This window comes from Globicephala melas, chromosome 10 (assembly GCF_963455315.2).
Source record: "Globicephala melas chromosome 10, mGloMel1.2, whole genome shotgun sequence".
Classification (NCBI taxonomy): domain Eukaryota; kingdom Metazoa; phylum Chordata; class Mammalia; order Artiodactyla; family Delphinidae; genus Globicephala; species Globicephala melas.
In genome coordinates, this window is record NC_083323.1 from 59905977 (window position 1) to 59930888 (window position 24912).

The following is a 24912-nucleotide window of genomic DNA, read 5'->3' on the forward strand; positions in this document are numbered from 1 at the left end:
CCTCTCCCGTCACAGAGCACAGGCTCCGGACGCGCAGGCTCAGCGGCCATGGCTCACGGGCCCAGCCGCTCCGCGGCATGTGGGATCTTCCCGGACCGGGGCATGAAGCCGTGTCCCCTGCATCGGCAGGCGGACTCTCAACCACTGCGCCACCAGGGAAGCCCCCCACCCCGCTCTTTTTAAAAAAAGTTTTACTGAGGTACAACCTTGTCTCGTTTTTAAAGTGCGCTACTTTGGGATAATCTAATTCTCTAGTATGAGAACCGTTTGGATCTCCATTACTACAGGCACCTGTAAGGAGTCCCTTTCCTCCTATTTCTTTTTTTTTTTTCCCCTTAAACTCCGCAGCCGAACACGTGCGACCAGCGATTAGGAACTCTTACAGCCTCCCTCCTTAGCCCTGCCCACCGAAAGTCCAGCCCCTTCTTTTTCCGGAGCCCCGCCCCTCGGCCCCTTTCCGACTCAGGCCCTGCGGATCTCGCCCTTCCTCCAACTCCTCTCCATATCTCGCGAGAAGTGAGCCCGCCTGGCCGGACGAGAGGAAAGTATCTGCTCCGCTTAGGGGGGAAAGAAGGAGCTGGAGACAGATTGTGGGACCGAGCGCGGGCGGGCGGGAGGCGACGGAGCTACCAGCGGGTGAGTCCAGATAATATTAACTAGTCCATGATCTGACGGGAGTCTCCCCATCAACTCTGGCCAGTCCCAGTGTCCCAGGCCGGGGTCTCCCCTCCCAGTGTGTGTTGGACGGGGGCGCTGAGGCGGTGGCTGGGCCCTGTCTGAGGAAGAGGGTGGGGCATGGACCAACGCCGACCAATAAGAGAGAAGGAAGTTACGATTGGCGGCGACGAGCACTAATGGGAGGTCACCTTTACCTTGCGGAGTGCCGCCCCTCTTCTCTCCTTCCTCCCGCCTCCTTCCTTTGGGGGGAAGGCGGGGCCAGAGGCCTGAAGTGTGGGGAGAACTTGGGGGTAAGTAGCCCCGGGGGGCACAGGGCGTGGCAAGGAGAGGGGAGTTGAATCCTGAGGGAATGGAAGTCTAGTGGATCCTGTAATGGGGTGGAATGGAGAAAGGGTAGGGGTACTAAATTGGTTGAAGACCCAGAGCTTCTTCAAAGAGTGGGGTTAGAGACTTGGCATTGGAAGAGTCAGGGGTAATAGGCAGGAGGTGGGGATGAGGAGGTGAAAACATGGTATTTTGCTGGGAAGATAGGGAGGAGTAAGTGGAAGTGAGAGCATGGCATTTCGATTGAATTATAAAAAAGAGGACCAGGGACATGATATCAGAGAGAAAGTATGGATATGGAGAAAATTAAGTGAACGAGTTTAGGAAGACTTCATAGAGGTGGGCTAGTGGCCAAGAGGTATCACTTTGGGAAGGGTATGGGGGAATCCAGAAGGGTAAGGGGAGGTGTTTGGTTAGGAGACGGCTCATATGTACAGGTGTTTAGCCTAGGTGTCAGAAAAAGCCTGGGAAATGGATTTAGGGCTTTTGGTGGATATGGCACCCAGTCTGGTGACCAGCCTGCAAGAAAGTTGGGATAGGGGTAGAGAAGGAGAAAAATAGAACACTTTCATCACTTCTCAGATTTCCTTTCTCCCTCTCTTCCTGTTCTGCACTTCATCTCTTCCTCAACTCAGGGATGGGGGCTTGGGACTTAAGCGGCCAAGTTGGAGCTCCATCGGGAGTTATACGTTACTCTGAATTGCTTGTTATGTTCTGTGACTGGGGTGTTTACTACCCAGGGCACCTCCTCCCCATATTCCCGCGTTGCTGGTTTCCTAACTTTAAAAGTTTGTTTTCTACTTATCAGAGGGTGTTTTAGTATCTTTGAGGTTGTGTCATAGTAAGTGTAGGTTTGTAGGGGTGTGCAGAGTTTTCTCCACAAGCTCACTTGATTCCTACTTTTAAAAACTTTTCAGTAGTATAAATAATTCTTGCAGAGACATAGGTCTTTATAGGTATTATAAGCACAGAAAAATGTACTAAACTGGTTTGTTTTGTTAAATGTGTTTCTTACCCACTCGTATTCTTGAAGAGTTGCTAAATGAATGGTTGCAGTTAGTTTTAGTTAGCTTATGTTTTTTTAAATGGTGTAAATAAAATGGGCACGTATTTCAGGAAAGTGAAAAATTTTCAGTTTCTTCCTTTGTGTTCCGATTCAGAAGCTAAAGATAAGTCATAATATTGATATCTTGGGGGCAAGGGTTGGGGAAATCAAACACAATTTGTACTTAAACATGGAGGATACTTTAAGGTAAGTGGAGACTATTGCGAAATGTAACACGTCTGTGAGAAAGGAAGCTAAAGAAAAGTTTGGCAGCTATACTAAGTAGTCTTACCAGTTCTTAATTCTGTACAAAAAAGGGACAAGTCTTTGCCCTTTGTTTGATAGTTCTGTATTATTTAATAATGAGCTAATACAGCCAATTAATTAATGACTTCTTTGCTATTGCATAGATTTGTCTTTTACATTACTTTTCTTCTCCTCTTACTTTTGGAAGCAAAATAACATCTGAAATATACCGGGAAAGGTGTTACATGAGGAGAAACCAGAGTATGTTACTTTGTATTAACCTTTGGTATTCAGCAGCCATTTGTCCTCCTAACCAGGAGGTTACCCCTGCAGCACATTGAGACCAATTAATTACTGACCTTTTAGCATTAATTACTTAATTGGGTTCCAGTATTTCACATTGAGAGCATTGTTATTGGATATTCAGACATTTTCACAGTTTGCCTGGCAGCAGCACAAAAAAATATCCAATGAGAGAGCAAAGTTCCTTGTTTTATTCTTCCATCCTAGAATTTGTGATGGCTTTGACTTGGGCACTATCTCAGTGTTAACACCTAGCAGAAAGCTAGAGAATGATGAACACTGCTCATTTTAAACTTGTGGATCAAAGGTTACATCCTGTGATAGTTTCAGTGTTGTAACTTTTAAGCATTTTTGTTTACCATGGCTTTTAAATGTTAATAGAGACCGTTATTGTATATCTCCTTTATCTTTCCTCTCCCTGCTTCCAACCCAAAATGAAATTTGTTTTTTCATCCTACTCTCAAGCTGCTGCTTTAAGTCCCTGGCTCTGCCTGAACACAGCTGCTCTGAAGTTCTCACAAGTTATTGTTTTGTACATGTCAAGAGTGAGTTTTTCTAGGCTGCAGTAGGAAGGAGTCAGTGTTACAGCAGCCTCCTCTCCACGTCTGATGAGGAGGAGCCTTTTTGGAAGGAAGTTTTAGGTGGAGCAAATAGCATTGCCATGTAAATGTCTAATAAAAACAGTTCTCTTCTTGAAACTAGTTGGCAGGCTGGCATACAGTTGCTTCTTATCCCTTGATAAAGGTACTAAAGTTAAGGTGCATATGTTGTTTCTCTGAGAAAAACAAACGCAGCATTCAGTTAAAAAGAAAAAGCATTATTTCTCTTTTAGAGTTCATGAAAAAAGTCTTCCGTCTCTAGAAACATGTCAAATAAAACAATTTTTAAGCTTCTCATTTTGAATATTGCCTTCCCCTAATAGGCTTATTTTAGGATCAAGTATTGATATATTCATGAAGTGTGAAAATGCATCATTTTGGAATGTCTGGTGGGTGGTCTTTTAACTTCTGAATGCTGTAAGGAGGAGGTCCCTACTTCATAGATACCCTGTTCCGTTATAGGAGCTCTGCTTTTTAGAACATTCTTTACATTGTGAAACTCTTTACTCCTGCCATCTGAAGCTACAATAAATAAAGCTAATTCTTGTCAGCATGGTAACCCTTCAAATATTTGATGACAGTTATGTTCTGTTAAGGCTTCTCTTACTGGGGTAAATACCCCACGTTCTTTCAACCATTCTTTAAGTGACATTTTTAATAAAGTTCAGTCTCCTTATCAACTTAGTTGCCTGAGTTTTTAGGGTTTCTTATCTAGATCTGAATATAACATTTCAGATATAATCTGATCAATACAAAGTACAGGGGAGAGTAGGGCCTCTTTTATCACTGCACTCAATACCTCTGTTCTTAAAGCCTAAGATCACATTAATTTATATAATTAATTTTTAAATTTTAATTGAGGAATTTGTGTTTATCCCTGTAATTGTCATCTTGTTAGTTTTGGTTTATTGTTTTAGCTTGATAATGTTATTTAGCCTTTTATTTTAAATTTATTTTTTATTGAAGTATAGTTGAATTACAATGTGTTAATTACTGCTGTACAGCAAAGTAACTCAGTTATACATATATGTACATTCTTTTTCATATCCTTTTCCATTATGGTTTATCACAGGATTTTTAAAAATATATTTATTTAATTGGCTGCACTGGGTCTTAGTTGTGGCATGCGGGATCTTCATTGCGGCATGCAGGATCTTTAGTTGCGGCATGTAGGATCTAGTTCCCTGACCAGGGATCGAACCCAGTCCCCCTGCTTTGGGAGCATGGAGTCTTAACCACTGGACCACCAGGGAAGTCCCTTATCACAGGATATTGAATATATTTCCCTGTGCTATACAGTAGGACCTTGTTGTTTATCCATTCTCTATATACCAGTTTACATCTGCTTGTTATTTTTAGCCTCTTAACCATTCCTCATATCTTTCTGTTGTTGATAGTTAAATTTGATAAACGTGACACCTGTGTTTTTGTTTTAGGTCACTGGTAAAAATATATAAGGGTGGAACAATGCTATGTAATATCAGAACACTATCACTAAGTTGATATTAATCCATTAATGAACCTTTTGGGTAAAATTCAGTTATGAATCCACCTACTGTTTTATTACCTAACCTATATTTCATATGAAGAAAGTGAAGTTAGACATGAGTTACTATTTAGCTTTCTTATGCTAGTGTTTATAGATCACTGCATTACTTGCCAGTGGTTCATAAGCCATTTATTTAATAATTCATTTTATAATCTTCCTGGGAAACAATATTTCATCAAAATATAGTGTCTGGACTCTACCTTCCCTGGCCCCTGTTTTTTCTAAGTATTATTTTTTCCCCACCTCCAAGACCTCTGGTCCTGCTTTCTTTCTTTTTGTTTTTTGCGGTACACAGGCCTCTCACTGCTGTGGCCTCTCCCGTTGCGGAGCAAAGGCTCCGGACGCTCAGGCTCAGCGGCCATGGCTCACGGGCCTAGCCGCTCCGCGGCATGTGGGATCTTCCCGGACCGGGGCACGAACCCGTGTCCCCTTCATCGGCAGGCGGACTCTCAACCACTGCACCACCAGGGAAGCCCTGGTCCTGTTTTCTTTAAAAAAAAAAAAAAAAAATTCTAGAATGATTTAACAGTGTTTCCTCATAGTTGTATGTTTTTTGTCATCAGATGAAATTCTGTTTTGGAAACTCCTTTAGGAAGAAACATCATTCCCTGAACATTTTAAGTTACATATCAAAGAATTAAACTATTGCCCAGGGCTTTCCTGGTGATATATATATGTATCATTGCTATTTATAATTTATTGGTGTGGTCATCTAAGTTTGTCATGCTATGTGCTTAAGGTAAAATGGTGCTTACAAATAAAATAAAACATCAGAAGACATCTCTAGGGACTAAATAAAGATTTTATGTTGGCAGCCAACAACCTTCCTGTGTGTTAATTTTAGCCTGATAGTTGAATTATGTTTGAGCAATTTTAGCTGATAAATGCAGTTTTAAAGCACCTTCCTCTTTTGAGGTTTTAATTTTTACTTTCATTTTTAGAAAATTGCAAATTGTGAATGGAAATGTTTGTACATTTTCTTTTGACACATTCTCATCCATCTGAGATTGTAGTTATGAATTCTCCTGGAAAGCAGAAGGATGGACTTGATGACCCCTCAAGGTCCTTTCCAATCTAAACATTCGTAAGTAGAGGCTCAGATCAAGGAACTTACTATTGAAAAATCAGGAAGAAAAATAGAATGTAAAGAAATTGAAATGGTTCTACTGACCCAGTGGGGATGGACAAACAAAAAGTAAGGAACATAAATGACAAGAAATAATAATTCCTTTGAGCTAAACACAAAACAAATGAACAACAACAAACATTTTGCATTGGGGTCATTTTATGTCTTAAAATATTTTATCATGACATTTTCTCTTCAGAATTTCCCTGGTGGACACTGTGTTGAAAGAATGTGGTTGGTTTTTTTCTTTCTGTTAAGTCATAGTATTTTGTTTCCTTTCCTTCTCTTGTTTGTCCTTTTGTTGAGAAATGTTAAAAAAAAAAGAAATCTGAATAATTTTCTCACTGCCTGTATACAGTGAAGCAAAATTCAGTTCAGTTTTGAAAGTAAACATATACTGCATGGCTTCCTTGGAGAGGAAGGATGAATGGTAAAATTCAGGAAAGGTTTTTTTTAATATATAAATTTATTTATTTTTGGCTGTGTTGGGTCTTCGTTGCTGCGTGCAGGCTTTCCCTAGTTGTGGCGAGTGGGGGCTACTCTTTATTGCGGTGCGCAGGCTTCTCATTGCGGTGGCTTCTCTTGTTGCAGAGCCCGGGCTCTAGGCATGTGAGCTTCAGTAGTTGTGGCACACAGGCTCAGTAGTCGTGGCTCGCGGGCTCTAGAGTGCAGGCTCGGTAGTGGTGGCGCATGGGCTTAGTCGCTCTGCAGCATGTGGGATCTTCCCGGACCAGGGCTCAAACCCATGTCCCCTGCATTGGCAGGCGGATTCTTAATCACTGTGCCACCAGGGAAGCCCAGGAAAGGTTTTATGAAAAGACAAATTTACTACCTAGTTTTTAAAACTTTGTAAGCAGACATCTAGGAAAGATTCCCAACTAAACCAAAGGTGAGCTACAACAGTAGTGTCATGAAGGAGAACAGAACTCATTACAAACTCATGACTTTGTTAGCTTCTTTTCATCTTTTGGTGAGTTTAATCCTGAATGTTCTCATATATTTGAAACCTGACTGTGAAAAAAGTTTCTCTAATTCAATACTGCATTTATCCTTAATAAATATCAATTTGTGAAAAGTCTAACAAGTGCCAAGATTTAGCTTGAAAAGTTATTGTGAGCTTGTGGCTGGGGCCTTCATGGGAATAGTTTTGTTCTGCCATCTCCTCACCTTCTCACAAAACCCAACTTGTTTTCTTTGTGTAGAATTACTTACTAATATCTTCTTATCTGATATAGTGCTTCTTTCTGACATAGCGGACAGAGGAGATTTATGTTCTAAATTGGCCACATTTTATTTGGGGCTTAAAATTTACCATGTAGTAGAAAAGTAAAAAATAGAGCATAACCATTCTTTTTGAAATAGGAATATGCCTGACTTTATTATAAAAACAGGATGACTAATTGAATATAACATACGATTGCTGTAAATGATTTGTGTTGGCACCAAGTTTCTGGCCAGTAATGTTTAAGCTATCAAACTTGAGTAACACCATCCTATTTTTATTTAACATGGTTTTTCTGATATTTCTGGTACTAACATGTCTTTTGTAGCACCATTTAAATTTTTTTTTTTTTTTTAAGTTTTGGTCAAGCATTAGTTTGCTAATATTTTACATACCTATGCTAGGGACTTTTGAAAGTCAGTGAACATTGGAATACCCCAGATAGGTCGCTGTGTTGCCAGTATGTGGACAGTCTTAGAAAATAGATTTTTTTCTTGAGAATTTCTAAGCGTCTCCATGATTATCATTGTGGGATATTGTAGCTATTTCCTATCTGGGACCAAACTCATACTGGGGTTTAATGTTAGAGTCTATCAGGTTTGTTGTTGTTTGCAGCCTATTTAAATTAAGTCCATGAAGGTTTAAAATTTATCCTTAAAGATCAGTGTTTTGGGGTTGATTGCTATTGCTTTGCTGTTTCACTTCATCTGAAAATGAGTACACAAAAACCCAAAACACAACACTAGATTTTTCACAGCCTACCAGTTTCCAGGAATTTTTTTACTTCTAAAATCATATTGAGGCCAAACACAGATAGGTATAATGTTCTCTAGTTATTTCTAACTCAGCTTCCTGATATCACTTTAGCAAGTTGTTGCTTCTTTGTTTTTGCTTTATTAGCCTTTCTGAGAATAGCTCAGAATCGTTCCTTGAATCCTCCAAAAGCCTGGAGAGAAAGTTCTAGTCTAGTAGTTGCCTGTATGAAGCTGTTTCCATATAGGTTCTAAGCTTTGGCCATGTGTTGCCTAACTTATGATTCAGCCTAATTCTCACTCCCATCTGTTTTCAGTCATTTGCTGCAAAACTATTTGGTCTATTTAAGCCGGTTCCGTTCTTTGAAACCTGTCCCTGCATGCCTGAGCCTGAAATCCAGAAATTAATTTTAACTTTCCCTTTGATCAATTCAGGGCACTCTACTGTTTATTTCTCAAACTGTGGGTCTCAAACTGCTTTTAGTCTCAGTACCCACCCCTCTATACTCTTAAAAATTATTGAGAACTCCAAAGAGCTTTTGCTTATCATGGTTATATCTATTAATATTTAGTATATTAGAAATTAAAATGGAGAAAATTTTAAAATATTTATTTGCTTATTTTAAAATAACATACACACAAAAAAATAACAACATAAATAACTATCTATAGTTTTAAAAAAAATTGGGGGAAGAACATCAAATGTCTGGCTAATAAAAAACAGCTGTATTCTCATATCTGCTTCTGCATTCAGTCTGTTACAATATGTTGTTTTGGTTGAAGTATACGAAGAAAACCTGTGCTTACACAGATATGTAATAGGAAAAGGAAAGATTCTTTTCAGATAATTGTAGATAATCTTTCTTCTTTGATACTACGTCAAAATCTGAAAAGTGATAGTTTCTTAAAGGTTAGCTATTGTGTAGAATCTGCTACCACATCTGTGAACTTTTAATACTCTGTTACATAAAAATGAATTGGCCTATGTTGCCCCTTAAATAGATCTTTTACCCTTGTATGATTTGAACACCCATGAACCCTCTGAAAGGGTCTCAAGGATCTGTAGGGATCCCTGGAGCCCACTTTGAGAACTGATGTCTTATGGTACCAAACTTGAAAAATACAGTTGTTTACCATACGGGAGGAATATCCAACCATTTAGTGCATCTCAAAGGGTAGGTTACTGACCATTTGCATCAGAATTACCAAGAATGTTTTTTAAAGTGTAGATTCTTGGGCCCCAAAGCCAAGAGAATCCAGGAGGCCTGTGAATCTGTATTTTTACATGGAGCCTAGATGAATATGCTAAAGATTGAGAACTATAGAGGTAGATTAATCAATCATGTTTTAAGAAAACCTAATTTCTAAAAAAAAAAGAAAACCTAATTTCTAAATTTCGAGAAGTCAGATGAAAAATTAGTACTTGAATAGTCACATAATAAAAGTCCTTAATTAACAATCACTCTGACATTTGTCATAATTGGGATATCTTAACCTTGTATTTTAATTAATAATAGTTATAAATACCAGGAGTTGGCAAACTAAGGCTAGATGGTAAATATGTGCTTTGCAGGCATGAGGTCTCTTGTTGAAACTACAGCTCCAGCATTGTAGCACAGAAGTAGCTAGCCAGAGACAACATGCAAAGAATAAGCATGGCTGTGTTCCCATAAAACTTTATTTATGAACACTAAAATTTGAATTTCATATAATTTTCACATGTCACAAAATTTTCTTCCTTTGATTTTTTTCAACCATTTAAAAATGTAAAAAACATTCTTAGCTTGTGGGCCATATAAAAACAAGTGGCAGGCTAGATTTGGCCCATGGGCTGCAGTTTACCAATCCTTGATGTATACTATAACTGGATTATGAGTTTAAAAATTATTATAATAAAATATACTTTAAAAAAATTTACTTATTTTTATTTTTTGGCTGTGTTGGGTCTTCGTTGCTGTGAGCGGGCTTTCTCTAGTTGCGGTGAGCAGGCTTCTCATTGCGGTGGCTTCTCTTGTTGCGCAGCACGGGCTCCAGGCGCGCGGGCTTCAGTAGTTGTGGCTCACAGGCTCTAGAGTGGAGGCTCAGTAGTTGTAGCGCATGGGCTTAGTTGCTCCGTGGCATGTGGGATCTTCCCGGACCAGGGCTCAAACCCACGTCCCCTGCAGGCAGGTGGATTCTTAACCACTGCACCACCAGGGAAGCCCAATTATAATAAAATATACTTAATGTTCAAACTATCAACATTATTTAATTTTCCTAGACAAAAATAATGCTCCAAGAAATTATAGTCCCTCAAGTTCATATTTCTGGACATTCGTTTATATAATAAACATATAAGAAACACCTATTGTGTGTAAACTTGGAAATACATGATTCACTTAGGAGTAGTCATACAATATGCAAGTTGTCATACAACTTTCAGGTGTTATAAAAAGATACAGTGTCCATTTTTATATCTTCTTTGGGGTGTGTGAGAACAGGTAACCAGGGTTCAGTCCAACCTCAACCTCTTGACTCATCTTTTGCATTTTTTTTTCTACACTCTCTACCTCAGTTTTCCAATCTGTTAGCAAAGTGCTTTACAAAAGGCTAATTAGTTAAAGGTTATAGACTTATATATGCTTTTTTGTTTGTTTTTGTTTTGTTTTTTACCGGTACACGGACCTCTCACTGTTGTGGCCTCTCCCATTGCGGAGCACAGGCTCCGGATGCGCAGGCTCAGCAGCCATGGCTCACGGGCCCAGCCGCTCCGCGGCATGTGGGATCTTCCCGGACCGGGGCACGAACCCATGTCCCCTGCATCGGCAGGCGGACTCTCAACCACTGCGCCACCAGGGAAGCCCTATGCTTTTTATGTAATCCTTTTGGGGCATTTGGTTTACCTACTAATGAAATAGTGTGTTAAACTATTGTTATGCTAAATACTACAGTGGAAAATGAACCCAGAATTTATGAACAGAAATTTCAATTCCTAAATAATCTACTGCCTAGTAAAACATGAGTCTTCTTTGTTTTCTGCGGTTAACATACCTTCATTATCGTGTCACTGTTCATAGGTTTATTGGAGTCTTTTCCTAAAGTCAGTGTTCTAGATGTAATGCAAGTCACAGGAGCACAGAGTATCTTATGGAGAATAAAATGTTGAGGCTGCTATGGTGAAGAGCTTCAGTGTTTGTACTCTTTGCTTAGCAGCAGCTAAATTATCTAAGAGTCTGAAAGTTGGTATCCAAAGTTATGGTTTTGGAAGAGAACTGTTTGTATATAATTTTTTTCTTTTTAATATCATAGGGGAATGGGGCCTGTAGAGCTCTGGGTGCCGGTCTAAATTTTTTAGCGTATTTGTAGCTCACTGAAAGGCATTCAGTACCTGCTAAGCTTGGTTTCAACTCTCTTTATTCCCTTTGTGTTGGACAGTTGGGGCAATTTCTAAGTGTTTAATATAAGTACTACTTGTTGTTAGGCAGCATTTGTGGATTCTGAAAACGGGTCCTTGAGGGTAACTAATAAGGAATTATCTTGAAATGCTTGATTTACCCTGTGTATCGATCTAAGTTTCCACCATGTCTATTTCTATTTGATGCTGTTAGTTTACATTTTTAGAAAGATGTTTTTGGTAGTTCATTTTGAACTTTGTCAGTTGGTTCTGTGGTTCTGTTGCTTTGTAGTAGAGAGTGAACAACTTTGTATAATTTTTAAATACTATACTGTTTAGTGCTTTAGAGTAGTCTAGCAGAGGGACTTCCCTGGTGGTCCAGTGGTTAAGACTTCACCTTCCAATGCAGGGGGTACAGGTTCAATCCCTGCTTGGGGAGCTAAGATCCCACATGCCTTGCAGCCAAAAGACCAAAACATAAAACAAAAGCAATATTGTAACAAATTCAATGAAGACTTTAAGAATGGTCCACATAAAAAAAAAAAAAAACTTAAAAAAAAAACGGAATAGTCTAGCAGATACGGGCCTTTTTTTTTTTTTTAAACTCAGACATGTTTTTTTTTAAGTCATGCAGATCAGTATTCTTTTTATTATTTATATTATAAAGTTTTTGATTTATTAAAAGCAATCTGTGGGCTTCCCTGGTGGCGCAGTGGTTGAGAGTTCGCCTGCTGATGCAGGGGACACAGATTCGTGCCCTGATCCGGGAAGATCCCACATGCCACGGAGCGGCTGGGCCCATGAACCATGGCCACTGAGCCTGCGCGTCCAGAGCCTGTGCTCTGCAACGGGAGAGGCCACAACAGTGAGAGTACCGCGTACTGCAAAAAAAAAAAAAAAAAAGCAATCTGTGATCATTGTAGAGACTTTGGAAAATACTGAAGGTAGAAAGAGGGAAATAAAATCATCTGGAATACCATTATCCAGAGATAACCATTATTAACATTTGACGTTAATTCGCTCATCTTGTTCTATGCTTATTATTTTGTTTGCTTTTTTATAGATTTGGAATTATGGTGCATATGCAATTTTGTATCCTGCTTTTTTTTTGTGGTACGCGGGCCTCTCACTGTTGTGGTCTCTCCCATTGCGGAGCACAGGCTCCGGACGCGCAGGCTCAGCAGCCATGGCTCACGGGCCCAGCCGCTCCACCGCATGCGGGATCTTCCTGGACCGGGGCATGAACCTGTGTCCCCTGCATCGGCAGGTGGACTCTCAACCACTGCGCCACCAGGGAAGCCCCTTGTATCCTCCTTTTTTTCCCCACTTAATGTATAACATTTTCTCATGTTGTTAAATAGCTTTCAGAAAGGTTATTATTAACAACTTAAATATATCTATTGTAAGACAATATCTTAATTTATATTTATCCATTCTTTTTAAACATTTAATTCCTGTTTCTTTTTTGTTATAAATATGACTATGATGAACATTTTCATATATAAATGGTCCATGTTTCTGGTTTTAGCCTCAGAATAAAGTCCTGAAAGAAGAATGATTTGTTCAAAGGGTGTAAAACTTTTTAAGACACTTAATATAAACATTGCCAGATTGCTTTCCAAAAAGATTGTCCATATATGTACTCCCACAAGTCCCATATTAAGGTGCCCTCTCTGCTGCATCCTTGATTAGCAAGCATTCTTTTATACTTGAAAATATACCGTAAAAGCTCTGGTCTAGGTTTTGTTTTCAAGGGTCAGTTAAGTGTCAATTAACTTGACAAATACCTCCCCTCTCCCCATTTTTAACAGTCTAACCAAAAACTGTAGAGCTTCTTTTGTGTTATTTGTATGATAGGAAAAGCATAGAATTGGTTGGGTGCAGTCACATAAAGTACCTTAGGCACAAAGTAGTTATAAATATGTATTTAAATATGTCTTAAATACATATAGCTTTAAATGCGTAAATACCTGCATAGTGGTTGTCTTGTGGACCCAGCAGCTTTCTGCAAAACTTGGAAAGATAAGTGTAAAATTTCAGCAAAGTAGACTTGAATATCTACTTCAGATTAAATCAGTAAATATTTATTGAACATCAACCGTGTTATGAAAGGAAAGGCTTCCAGAAGTTTTTAACTGGATCTCTATATTCTTCCCCATTCCCCTTTTGGTCACAGATAATACAGCCATTTCCTTTTTATTCATGAAGCTAAAGTAGTCCACTTCTATTTACTAACACATCACGATTTCATTTCTTAGCAATTATCTGCTGTTAATCTAAAATGATTTTGTTTATTACTTTCTTTGTGTTTGCCTCTTCTTTGTAGACTGTAAGTAAGCACTATGAGGGCAGATATCTTGTGTGTCTCATTCATTGTTGAATTTTGGGGCCTAGATACGGTAGGCGCTGAATAAAGTGTTCAGTGAATTAATGAATTTTAAAAAATATATTTATTTTTGGCTGCGTCAGGTCTTAGTTGTGGCTTGCGGGCTCTTCATTGCGGTGTGCAGGCTCTCTGGTTGTGGCACGCGGGCTCAGTAGTTGTTGCGTATGGGCTCCAGAGTGCATGGGCTCTGTAGTTTGTGGCACATGGGCTCTCTAGTTGAGGCGTGTGGGCACAGTAGTTGCGGTACGCAGGCTTAGTTGCCCCGCGGCATGTGGGATCTTCTTTCCCTGACCAGGGATCAAACCCACTTCCCCTGCATTGGAAGGCAGATTCTTAACCACTGTACCAACAGGGAAGTCCCTGAATTAATGAATTTTTTTAATGATTAAATTTACTTTTTGATCCCAAAGGTAAATTGTAGTTACTAGTTTCGTACGTCTTCCTTGTCAGATCTTTTACCAAGACTTAGCCATCTTTTTTGTGCTCGTATATACTCTGGAATTGCTAGTAAAATAATTTGATAAATGACCATAAAGAATAGGAGAAGGGCTTCCCTGGTGGCGCAGTGGTTGAGAGTCCGCCTGCCGATGCAAGGGACACGGGTTCGTGCCCTGATCCGCGGAGCAGCTGGGCCCGTGAGCCATGGCCGCTGAGCCTGCGCGTCCGGAGCCTGTGCTCCGCAATGGGAGAGGCCACAACAGTGAGAGGCCCGCGTACCGCAAAAAAAAAAAAAAGAATAGGAGAAATAGTAAGGGATCTAATACGTATACTGATCAACCTATGACTAATTGAACTTGTAAATTAAGCCATCATTCTTACCCCTTACTTGGCATCTTTCATGCCAGATGACAAGGATTCTTTTCCCGACCAAACTTTAGTCAGGCTCCTGAACCTTCTTTTAGGCTTATCTGTGTAATTCCTTGTAAAACTGAATTTCAGCAAGAACCCTGCTAAGTCAGTTTAGCAAGAGCCCCCCACCCTCAGTATCTGTTCTCTCGCATATCTGATTAGGTTCTTCATCCTCTACCATCCCTCAGGTGATGTCTCATCACCCTGGCCTGTCATCAGCAAGAATCTTGTTAGGTTAGTTTAACCAGAATCCCCTTTACCCCTTATGTTTCCTCTTAGTAATTTTCTAGTCACTGAACTCCACCCTGGTCCTTGGCTGTTAATTCCCACTGGCCCATGGTGTATTCAAAACTGAGCCTGGTTTATATACTGAGATCTCTTAGCCACTATTGCAATAGTCCTGAATAAAATCCATTTTTTACTGCTTTAACTACTGTCCAGCTCTGGTTTTCTTTGACACAGTTGAGAGAAAGATTTCTTTTTTGCAAAAGACTATTGTCTTTATTTTTGTGTCCGCTTTGCCTGGCACTTAGTAGTTCTTTAGTAATGCTTTTGAATGAATAAATGATAGCTAGTTTGAACCCCTTCTAGATTTTCATGAATCTTTGATATTTATGGTGTATATGCCCTTCTCATTTTTTTATACTTAGCAATATCTGCTTTTTGTTATTAGGAACCTGCAAACAGGCCGTTGGATGTGTTTATATTGATACATGGCTTTTATTCCTTACCTTACGTTGGGCCATCTTAATAACATCAGTTGGTTACTAAAGAAATAATTATATTACGCCAGGTCCAGAGAACTGACTTTTTGTAGACCTCAGTGGCAGACTCCATCCTCATTCCATTAAAAAAAAAAAGATAGATATACATATGTATACACACAGAATCAGAGAATCAGTTTTCTTATTTGCACATTGACCATTTTAGGATATACTTCTGGCTCTGACAAAACTATTTAAGAAAGATTCTATGGGGCTTCCCTGTCGGCACAGTGGTTGAGAGTCCGCCTGCCGATGCAGGGGACACGGGTTTGTGCCCCGGTCCAGGAAGATCCCACACACCGCGGAGCGGCTGGGCCCGTGAGCCATGGCTGCTGAGCTTGCGCGTCCGGAGCCTGTGCTCCGCAACGGGAGAGGCCACAACAGTGAGAAGCCCTCGTACCGCAAAAAAAAAAAAAAAAAAAGTAAGATTCTATGAAATTACCCCAATTATTAAAATCATTCTCTAAACCTTGGATTTTCTTCACTTTTCTGCCAGCATTCAGATAACTTTCTCTCTTTTAAATGAATACCAATTTTTATCATTCATGCATTCTGAGCACATGAGCCTTTTCCTTGGCCCATAGGACAGCCTTTTTATGCATCTTTGTTTTCCTGTTCTAAGATCACCACTGAGAGCGTTTCACTTTCTTTTGGAAATGTCTCTAAATATGTGTATCCCCTTGTCCGTCATTTATTGCTTAGTTCTAAAGAATGCTTGAGTTTCATCCTGAAGAATAGATTGAGAAACAGATGACAGACTTGAATGCCGTGCCTGGACACGTGATCTACCTGTCAAGCAGTACAGTTACAAATGGGCTGTGAGTTAAATTCTAGTGAATGGCAGTATCATTATTCAAGATTTCACCTTTTGTCTCAGTCTTTATACTACAGAAATGTGTTGCTATTTGTTTTTGAGGAGGCATCAGTTTGACCTCTCATTATCAGAGGTTAGTTTTAAGTATCAAATAGAAATAAGCAATGGCATTCTTTATATGTAGCAATTGATACAGCAGACTGGGAATGAAAGAAATTTTTAGAATGATGTTAACTGGAAATTCTTTTTAAGTGAGGAGACAGATCATTATTGTTAAATATTTCATTTTTAAAAAAGACATCACTTTAAAGTTAAAAGCAAGAATGATGGAAATGAAAAGGAGCAAGAGATTGAGGGAATGATTGAAGAATAATTGTAGGGGGACTTCCCTGGTGGTCCAGTGGTTAAGACTCCACGCTTCCAATGCAGGGGGCGTGGGTTCGATCTGGGTGGGAAGCTAAGATCCCGCGTGCCACGCGGTTGGGGCCAAAAAAAAAAGAATAATTGTAGGTATTTAAGAAAGAGGGCCTTCTTCCTCCCATTGTGATCTCTCTTCAGTGAAAATGGCAAAACAAAAGGCAGCAAAATCGGAAGGAAGCAGGAAATCCTAGTTAGTGACCGACAGATTTGAATATTTAAGAGCCATGAAAATGCTTGGTTCTGTTACATTTTAATTCTCTTCCCCAAAACTTATTTTTGCCTTTTTTTCTGCTTTTAGAAAGTCTTGATTTTTCATCTCTATTTCCTAGCAATGAAATAAAATTTGGAAGCCATAAATTGTGATGTGATTGTGCAAAACCAAGTTAAATTTTGAATTCTGTGGTTTGAGGAAAACCATTCCAGAATTTATTTAATCAACTTTCTCTACCAGTGCTGCCCCACTTCTCAGCCAAGACCCTTTTCCTCCTCTAAATCGGTAGAAAACTGAGAAAACTTAGCCTCAAAAAACATAATTAAGGTAAAAATAAGGAATCCTGCCTGCTTATGTTACATCTGCTCTATCCCTTGTAGTTTACTTCCTGATTGAAAATAGGTTAGAGGATCTTGTTGAAATAAAATTCTCATTTAGTGATTTTATTAGAAAAGCAGGTTCTGGGACTAGGATGTAAAATTACCTCCAGCACAGCAGTTGTTAGGAATTTTTCCAGAGATCAGTTGCTTTCCAGAAATGTTCTGAGTTTTCAGCCATAATGGCATTGGTCTTTGCATTTATTTACTGTTGTATATTTGTATTTATTTTTTGCACTGTGTTGTAGTTCTAGGAAGTGTATTTAAAACAAACGAACAAACCAGAAGACCTCCTTGTCCTGGGGCTGTGTGAAGAATAAAGCTCTCATTTTCCCAGTACCAAGCATCAGCTTGAGCTGGCCTCTCCCAGGAACAGAATTTATTGAAGCAATTTATCCTGGCTAAATGTGATATAAATCTGTGTACACCTATGTACATACAGGCTCTCTTCCATTACAGCAGTGCTGCAGCATCAGTTTCCTTCCTAGTCAGACCCTGTTCCTATCACAATGAAGGATTGCTAAGAAGCCCTTTGTATTTTATGGGGCACCCCACAATTTTAAACAGCGATTAGTTGTGGAATTACTGATCAGACTACCAGAAATACGGGTTTCCAACCCTAGAGTGAGTCTTAAGAGAGTAGGAGAGATGTTACCACTGCCCTCTGAGTTTTAGGCATGGTTTTCTGATTGCCAGATTTGGTCTAGCACTTTAATATTTATTTTGACGTAGATCTGACTGAGGTTAACCTGACATTTTGGTTTATCTCCAAGATGAAAATTCGAAATTTGGTTATAGTTCTGAAGTCGTTTCTACGCATATTCAAATTGTAGTTCTTCCTCTTTCATCTTCCCTTCTTCGTATTCTTTCATACAGCTTTCTGTCTTGTAGAAGGATGTTTGAAAATGTCCTTTAGGAGTTTATTTTATAAAGACTATTTTTGTGACCCCCCCCTTTTTTCTCTTTCACTCTTTCAAAATACTCTGTATCTTTTAGGAATATTTTTACTATGATTTGCATTTCTAATCCTTATCCATCTCCACCTCTATTTTTATTCCTAGTTGGGATATGAGAAATTTCCCCAACACATTCATTTGGAGTTATTGTTCTTTGACAAAGAATTTTGATCAACATTTCAAAAGTTTAGCTTCAATAATTAAAAAACAACAACAGTATAAACCCTGTTAAATTCTAAAGAGAAACGGAGAGGATGGATGGTGATGCCTTTTAGTGCCATTTCTTTTATCCCCTGCAGCAGCACACATCTGTTGGCTGCAACAGAGCAGCCCAAGAACTCTGGCCGAGAGCAGCACAAACAGCCGGAACATATTCACCCAGTAAACCCCCAAAGAGTCGACATTTGTTTTATTGCTGCTTTTAAAAACCTAGCCATAAATAGAATCGGGGGGAAGGGCACCGATATTTCTCCATTTGCCACCGACGATTGGTGGGGGGAGAAGGAGGCTCCCCGTGGGGAGAGAAGGGTTTTACTTTTATTTTTTTATTAATGAAAATCATTTCCCATGTAGCCCAATAGGATGGGTGCTTTGTTTTCTTTGGCAATAATCTGGGATAAACGGCCCTTGCCAACAGTCTCATTGTTTATACACCAGGGAGCCAGATTATGGCCCTGTAAAATGGAGCACCCCTCCTATAATCCCTTAATTAATTAAATGACAAATTTTGGTCTTCTCTAGTTCAGAAATATGGCTTCCGCATCGAGCGTTCAGTGGATTTATTGACATAGGGAACTGCACTGGTTGTAATTCAGCATACTGGAGAAGTGTGTTATATACTGTAGCAGAAAGAGGGAAAAATCTAGTAAAAGGCTTGAAATTCCTTGACTCTTTAGGTTTAAATTTTTCTAATTAAAAGTTTCAACCGAGGCACAGTAGATCATATGCCACCTGTCTAATGGGTCTCCCCAAAGTAGCCTGTGTTTACAGCTTTGATAGACGGCATTCTTGGAACACCTGTTTCTAGGCTTGATATTTTTGAAGCACTTTTTTTTTTTTTTAACTCCAACGTATTTAACATAACTTTTCCCCCTACCTCCCCCTCCTCAGCTCCGCTCTGCTATATGAAATATGGGAGACGACAGACCGTTTGTGTGCAATGCCCCGGGCTGTGGACAGGTACGTTTACAATATACTTTATTGTGAATGTCTCGTTGTGAATCAAAGTGGCTGTTTTATCACTGAGGCAAAGAGTTTAAAGCCAGTGTTTTACGTGATCACTGGAGGTAATCAGATCAGAGGATTTGTAGTGTGTAAATCCAAGTTATGAGGAAATGTGGACACTCTACCGTAATGAAATCTGCCTTGCTGTCTTTCATATTGTTATTCTGCTGGTGTTTGTTTCGCAACACACAGTGTTGAGGAATACATGTTGCTCTCGCCTCCTTTCTAAAGCTATTTATTTAAATACAAAGCAAGTTTAGAAATATCCTTTCTTCAACCTTCATGGATGTAAAAGTCTGCTCAACATATTTGGATAGGAAGCTGAAAATGCACCCATTCATTTTGAACCTCAATTTGCCAGAGTCTATTTTGGATTTTCTAGATAAGAAAAAGTTTCTTTTGACTGTTGATCAAGAAAATCATTGTTAGCAGCTAAGGCAAATACCTGTCTAGGAAGGACAAATCCAACATAGAATCCGAGATCTCACAGCAGTGTATCAGCTACAAGTTTTCTCAGCCATTTTCCCTGTCTGACACCATTAAGTGCCTTGTTCTGTGTGTTAGCTGCCATGTTATTGTTTGTATGCGTATACATTGTGTCAAATATTTTTCATCATGTACTTTTTAAATAATTTTGTTGAAACTGCCTTTTTTTTTTTCATTTTGTACCTTCTTAACACTTATTCCTAGATCCTCCCATTCTGCCATGTTCCACAAAGGATGAAGAAAGGAATACAAAGAAAGTTTTATTCAAGAGAGTTTTATTTGCCTTCAACAGTTGATTTTATGGAGCCTGAAGGGTTGAATTTCTTTTCAGTTAGGAATATGTCATGTGACTGTCCAGTGACACTTACTGGTAGTATGTGAGATTGCAGACTAGTTCTATTAAACATTGTAAATACTTAGAGAAGTATAAAAAGAAGAGAGTTAAGTTCCAGAGATTCCTAAGAATTGGAATTTGAGAGACAAATAGGGTTGGTGACAAGGAATGGGCAGAAGGATGACTCCAAATTCCACTAAATGCTGAAAATTTCATAAAAGACTAAAAAAGCCAATTCTGAAGTATTTAGCATTGTAGAGTTTATTTCCTTCCTTGTCAAAGCTTTCAACTGTATTGTTTGTTGACTGCATGTTTTCCTCATGTGGTTTGTGTGTGTGTGTGTGTGTGTGTGTGTGTATGTGTGTATGTGTGTATATATATTTTTTTACAATAGAAGCCACTTGGGAAAATAGAGTAAATTTGTTTTCAGACAGCTTTATGGGAGTACATACCTGAATCAGATTCCTCCAAATTTTTGTGTGTGAATTTGTTGATTATAGTGCTTACTGTGACTCCCATAATAGTTACGCGGTACCCTTTTTACTTATCTCACTTACTTTAAAGCATCTGCACTTTTGGTGAAAAGATTTATTTTTCTTCACTTATTGTTTAAGCTGCTCAGTGCCCCTCTTATGTATTGTATGCTTAAGACTACCCAGACAAGGAGTTAAATAAATAAAAATGGATGGTAAAAATAAAGGAATACATAGGAAAATCATCTCTTAAGCTTTCTGAGAAAGAAAATATATCAGTAGGGTTTCTTCAGGCTATCTCATCAGAAAAAAGTAGTTTTCACTGAGATTTGTGAGATCCCAGAAGGGCTTTGTGTTTGTTTCTTTGTTTTTGTTTTGCATTATTTTGGACTAGAGGTAGGAAAACAGGGATTTTTACTTTGGGTCCTTCTTGTATTGTTGGGTTCTGTTTACCATAAGCCTTTTCCTTCCCCTACTTTTCCCTCCCATTTCTGAATTGGTCATTAGGATTCATTATAACCTCTGGCATAGATCCTGAGGCTTTTTTTTCCCTCAGTGAGTGTGGAACTGAGGGAGATTGCTACCTTCTTTTGGATTCAAGTTACCTGTTTCATAGAAAAAAGGATAAAAAGCTACAACTTAAGGCTTTGAGGTAGCATGATTCATCCTTTTACCTGCTTTGCCTGTCAAAACTTTATGGTCAGGTGAGATTGTAGTTCTTTTAATATTTATTTACTTGCTTATTTATTTATTTGGTTGCACTGGGACTTAGTTGCTGCAGGTGGGCTCCTTACTTGTGGCATGCGAACTCTTAGTTGTGGCATGCATGTGGGATCTAGTTCCCTGACCAGGGATTAAACCCAGGCCCCCTGCGTTGGGAACACGGAGTCTTATCCACTGCGCCATCAAGGAAGTCCCGAGATTGTAGTTCTTTAGTTATATTTAGTCTCCTTTCAGGTTTCTCCCAATATCTAGTAACAAATAACTCTAGAGTGGGATCTCTACAAGATTTACTATGATTGCTTTATGTTATATGAAATAGTGAAAATCTGACAGAGGAGATAAATTTGGTAAAGTGAACTACCCTTGGCCTGTCGTCCCAACTTCCTTATTACCTTGAAAATGGTTTCATTCTGGAGCCACTTTGAGGCCTTCAAGCCTATTTATAATCAGTTGTCACTGATTCATTGATTACTCCAGATATGGTAGAATAATAAAAAGGCTATGTAAGTCCCAGGAGGGGTAATAAGGACCACGATCATTTTTGCAAGGCATGTTTAGAACTCAGCAGCCATAGAAGTCTCAAAAATCAGTGGCTTCTACCAGTTAGAGGAAGAAGGAATGAAAGCAAATTATAATTCAAGAGACTGATCCATAAAAAAACCAACCAACAAAAACTGTAGGAATCTTGTATTATTTAAATATCTGTTCTCTGCCCAGATTTTACCCTGTGTACCCTTAAATTCAGAAATCATCTTATGCCATAATATTAAGGGGAGGTGAAAGGAAAATTCACCTAAAATAGACTAGTGGATTATGCGCTGCACCACATAATCAAAACCACCGGGCTTTCAATGGATACGTAAACATGTTTTGGTTGCTAGGTCTTTAATGGCTGTTATTTTTGGATTCTGTTCATGATCCACTTCCCAACAGTAAGTCTGATGTGACACAGCTGAGTTCTAAATATGCTACATGTACTTTTTAAAAAAAGATGGCTGCTGAAGTTTGTGTTCTTTGCATTCTTATCTGAAAAGACAGGTGATAGGGCTTTTTGAGCTAACTTATTCCTATTCTCCTGTTGAGTCTCTGTTTCTCTTGAGGCCTCATCACCCTCATGAAGAGGAACTCAGGGAAAGTAATATTCCTGCTAATATTTCTTTACAGAATGAGGTAGCAGGAATAGTTAATAGAGCTGCTTCTGGAGAATGGGTTAGTGTTAAGGCAGCAGAGCCCCAGATACCCTGTGGTAAAGCGCTGGTTGAATTTGAGTTGTATGGGTTTCAGAAATGTTTATAAGATAGCATCTATTTAAAAAACATTGTAACTATAAAATAGCTTTGCCTCTGTGTTATTAAAATATTAGAAATACAGTTTGGTGCTGAATCTAGGAAGTCTTGTAAGTTTTTAATGCTTGGGGGGCACTTTTACTTGAAGGTGGATTATAAAGTTCTGTTGCATGTGGAAGCAGGAAAAATTACTGTGTGTCAGTAATCTTGAATTTGAGTTGTTACTTCATGTGGATACAGTTCGATATCTTACCTTTTGGATGCCTTTTGTCCTTTTTTTTTTTTTTGGCCATGCCTCCAGTCTTGTGGGATTTTAGTTCCGTGACCAGGGATTGAACCCGGGCCCTCAGCAGTGACAGCATGGAGTCCTAACCACTGGACCACCAGGGAATTCCCTTAAAATGTTTTATTGGAAATTTGTACCTTTTTTTTTTTTTTTGGCCGCACAGCACTGCCTGTGGGATCTTAGTTCCCCAGCCAGGGATCGAACCCGTGCCCCCTGCAGTGGAAGCTCAAAGTCCTAACCACTGGACTGCCAGGGAATTCCTTGTCCAATCTTTATTACCAGGAGTCAACAATTTCCATATTCCTATACCTCCCTTTCAGGCCCATGATGCTAGTTTGCAGTATGAATTATGCAGATTTAAGTAGTCCTGGTTACCACCATCAAGTCTTTGAGCAGAAGCTGGTTGTATAAGCTTCTTACTTAGAATGTCTATTTCCTTAAGAACAGGAACACATTTCCTCTGAGAAGGTACTATTCATGGGTAGTATCATCCCATTATTAGCCATTTTTGAGAAAGGTTTCTGTCATAACCACTGTGTATCGACTCTGTCCTTTTAAGGAAAAATCCTTTGATTGTTTCTCTACCCATTGTGATGCTGAGGTGCTGTTATTCTATCCCCACCCCACCCCCACCGAGGATATCTACTACCAGATCTTTTCTTCTCCCAGAGAACATTTAGGTACAGGTTGATGTGCTGTTCATATCTTTCTGAGACACGACACGTATAACTAGTTCAAAGACCTCCGGAGCCTGCTTTCCCTTCCGAAGGCCAGGGTAGCAGTAGAGCCCTAGTTGTGGTGGGATGGAGGGCAGCTTCTTTACATCCTTATCTTGTCATATAATAGGAATAATGTTTATGGTGCTGTAGTCCTGGCTTCACTTGGCATTTAACCAACCTCCAGTGCTGTTTATTGCTTCGTATCCTCTGCCTCCATGAACATTATCCCTTAAATCTCTATTGCTTTGTAATATATGAGGCAACAAATAGCTTCTATGATTGGTTAAATGCTGGCATGCTGCAAAGGTGTATATTTTATTGCCTATGTAACACAAATCTATAGAGATTATTCCTGTTATCCCAGCCCTCCCATGAAATAGGCTCTACTGGTACTGTGGGACTCTGGATTGTTAGTTCTGTCCCTTTGGCAAGTTTTCCTATTAACTGGCATTGGCACAAAAGAAAAGCAAGGAAGAATGGCTCGTGTTGATTACTAATTCTTTATGTTAGGGGAGCATCTTGAATTGGAGAATAACATAGGAAAAAATGGCTCTGGTACATAAACACCACTTGTGGTGATATGTGCTGTGATATGTGCTATCTTTACATGCTTCAACAGGTGAAAACAATTTCAGGCAAACAAATAAGCCTTTCTTTCTCACCGCCTGCCAAGAGTTTTTAAAAAATTCAAATTTTTGGGCTTCCCTGGTGGCGCAGTGGATGAGAGTCCGCCTGCCGATGCAGGGGACACGGGTTCGTGCCCTGGTCTGGGAAGATCCCACATGCCGCGGAGCGGCTGGGCCTGTGAGCCATGGCCGCTGAGCCTGTGCGTCTGGAGCCTGTGCTCCACAACGGGAGAGGCCACAACAGTGAGAGGCCCGCGTACCGAAGAAAAAATAATAAATAAATAAAATTCAAAATTTTATTTAATAATTCATATTTCATTCAATAATTAATCCAGTTCCCATCTGGTAAGAGTGCCTGCATGCTGTCAGGCAGCTGAAGATACACTGCCTTATACACAATTAGGCCAAATGCTAACCTTGTTTTTTGTAATAATAATATGTTGATTTTGAAATAACTTTCAGTCCACTTTAAGTATGCTGCAGTTTTATGTAATCTTGTAATAGCAGTAGACCACTGTTATGCATAGTAAAGAAAAAAACTGGGACTGGGATAAAAAATGTAGACATGTTAAGAGCAAGGAATTAAACCCAAGTTTTTTTAATGTCAGATCTGGCACTTTTGACATTTACTCTTAGAAACAAGTGGTTGGTTATTTTAGTTTTTTGTGTTATATTTATTATTACGTTACTAAGAGCATAGTAGGTTAAAAGCATCCAAGCTCCAGTCTGCCAAAAAAAAAAGGCCGTATGAACCTAATTGG

At 39.3% G+C, this 24912-nt stretch overlaps 1 protein-coding gene across 4 annotated transcripts in view; it reads left to right on the forward strand.

The window, feature by feature from the left end:
• Window positions 1–509: 509 nt before the first annotated feature.
• The window catches only part of LOC115858674 (cyclic AMP-dependent transcription factor ATF-7), a 91056-nt gene continuing 66653 nt past the window's right edge, over window positions 510–24912 (forward strand). Inside the window, exons 1-2 of one of the 4 annotated variants that reach the window (XM_060305672.1) lie at window positions 510–636; window positions 19105–19173. In XM_060305672.1, the coding sequence (XP_060161655.1) occupies window positions 19126–19173 (48 nt within the window). In that variant the 5' untranslated portion in view covers window positions 510–636; window positions 19105–19125. Of the gene's footprint in view, window positions 637–922; window positions 969–1050; window positions 1072–2016; window positions 2255–19104; window positions 19174–24912 lie in introns of those variants that run through there. The other 3 variants (XM_030866815.2, XM_060305674.2, XM_060305673.2) reach the window with 3 other exon arrangements.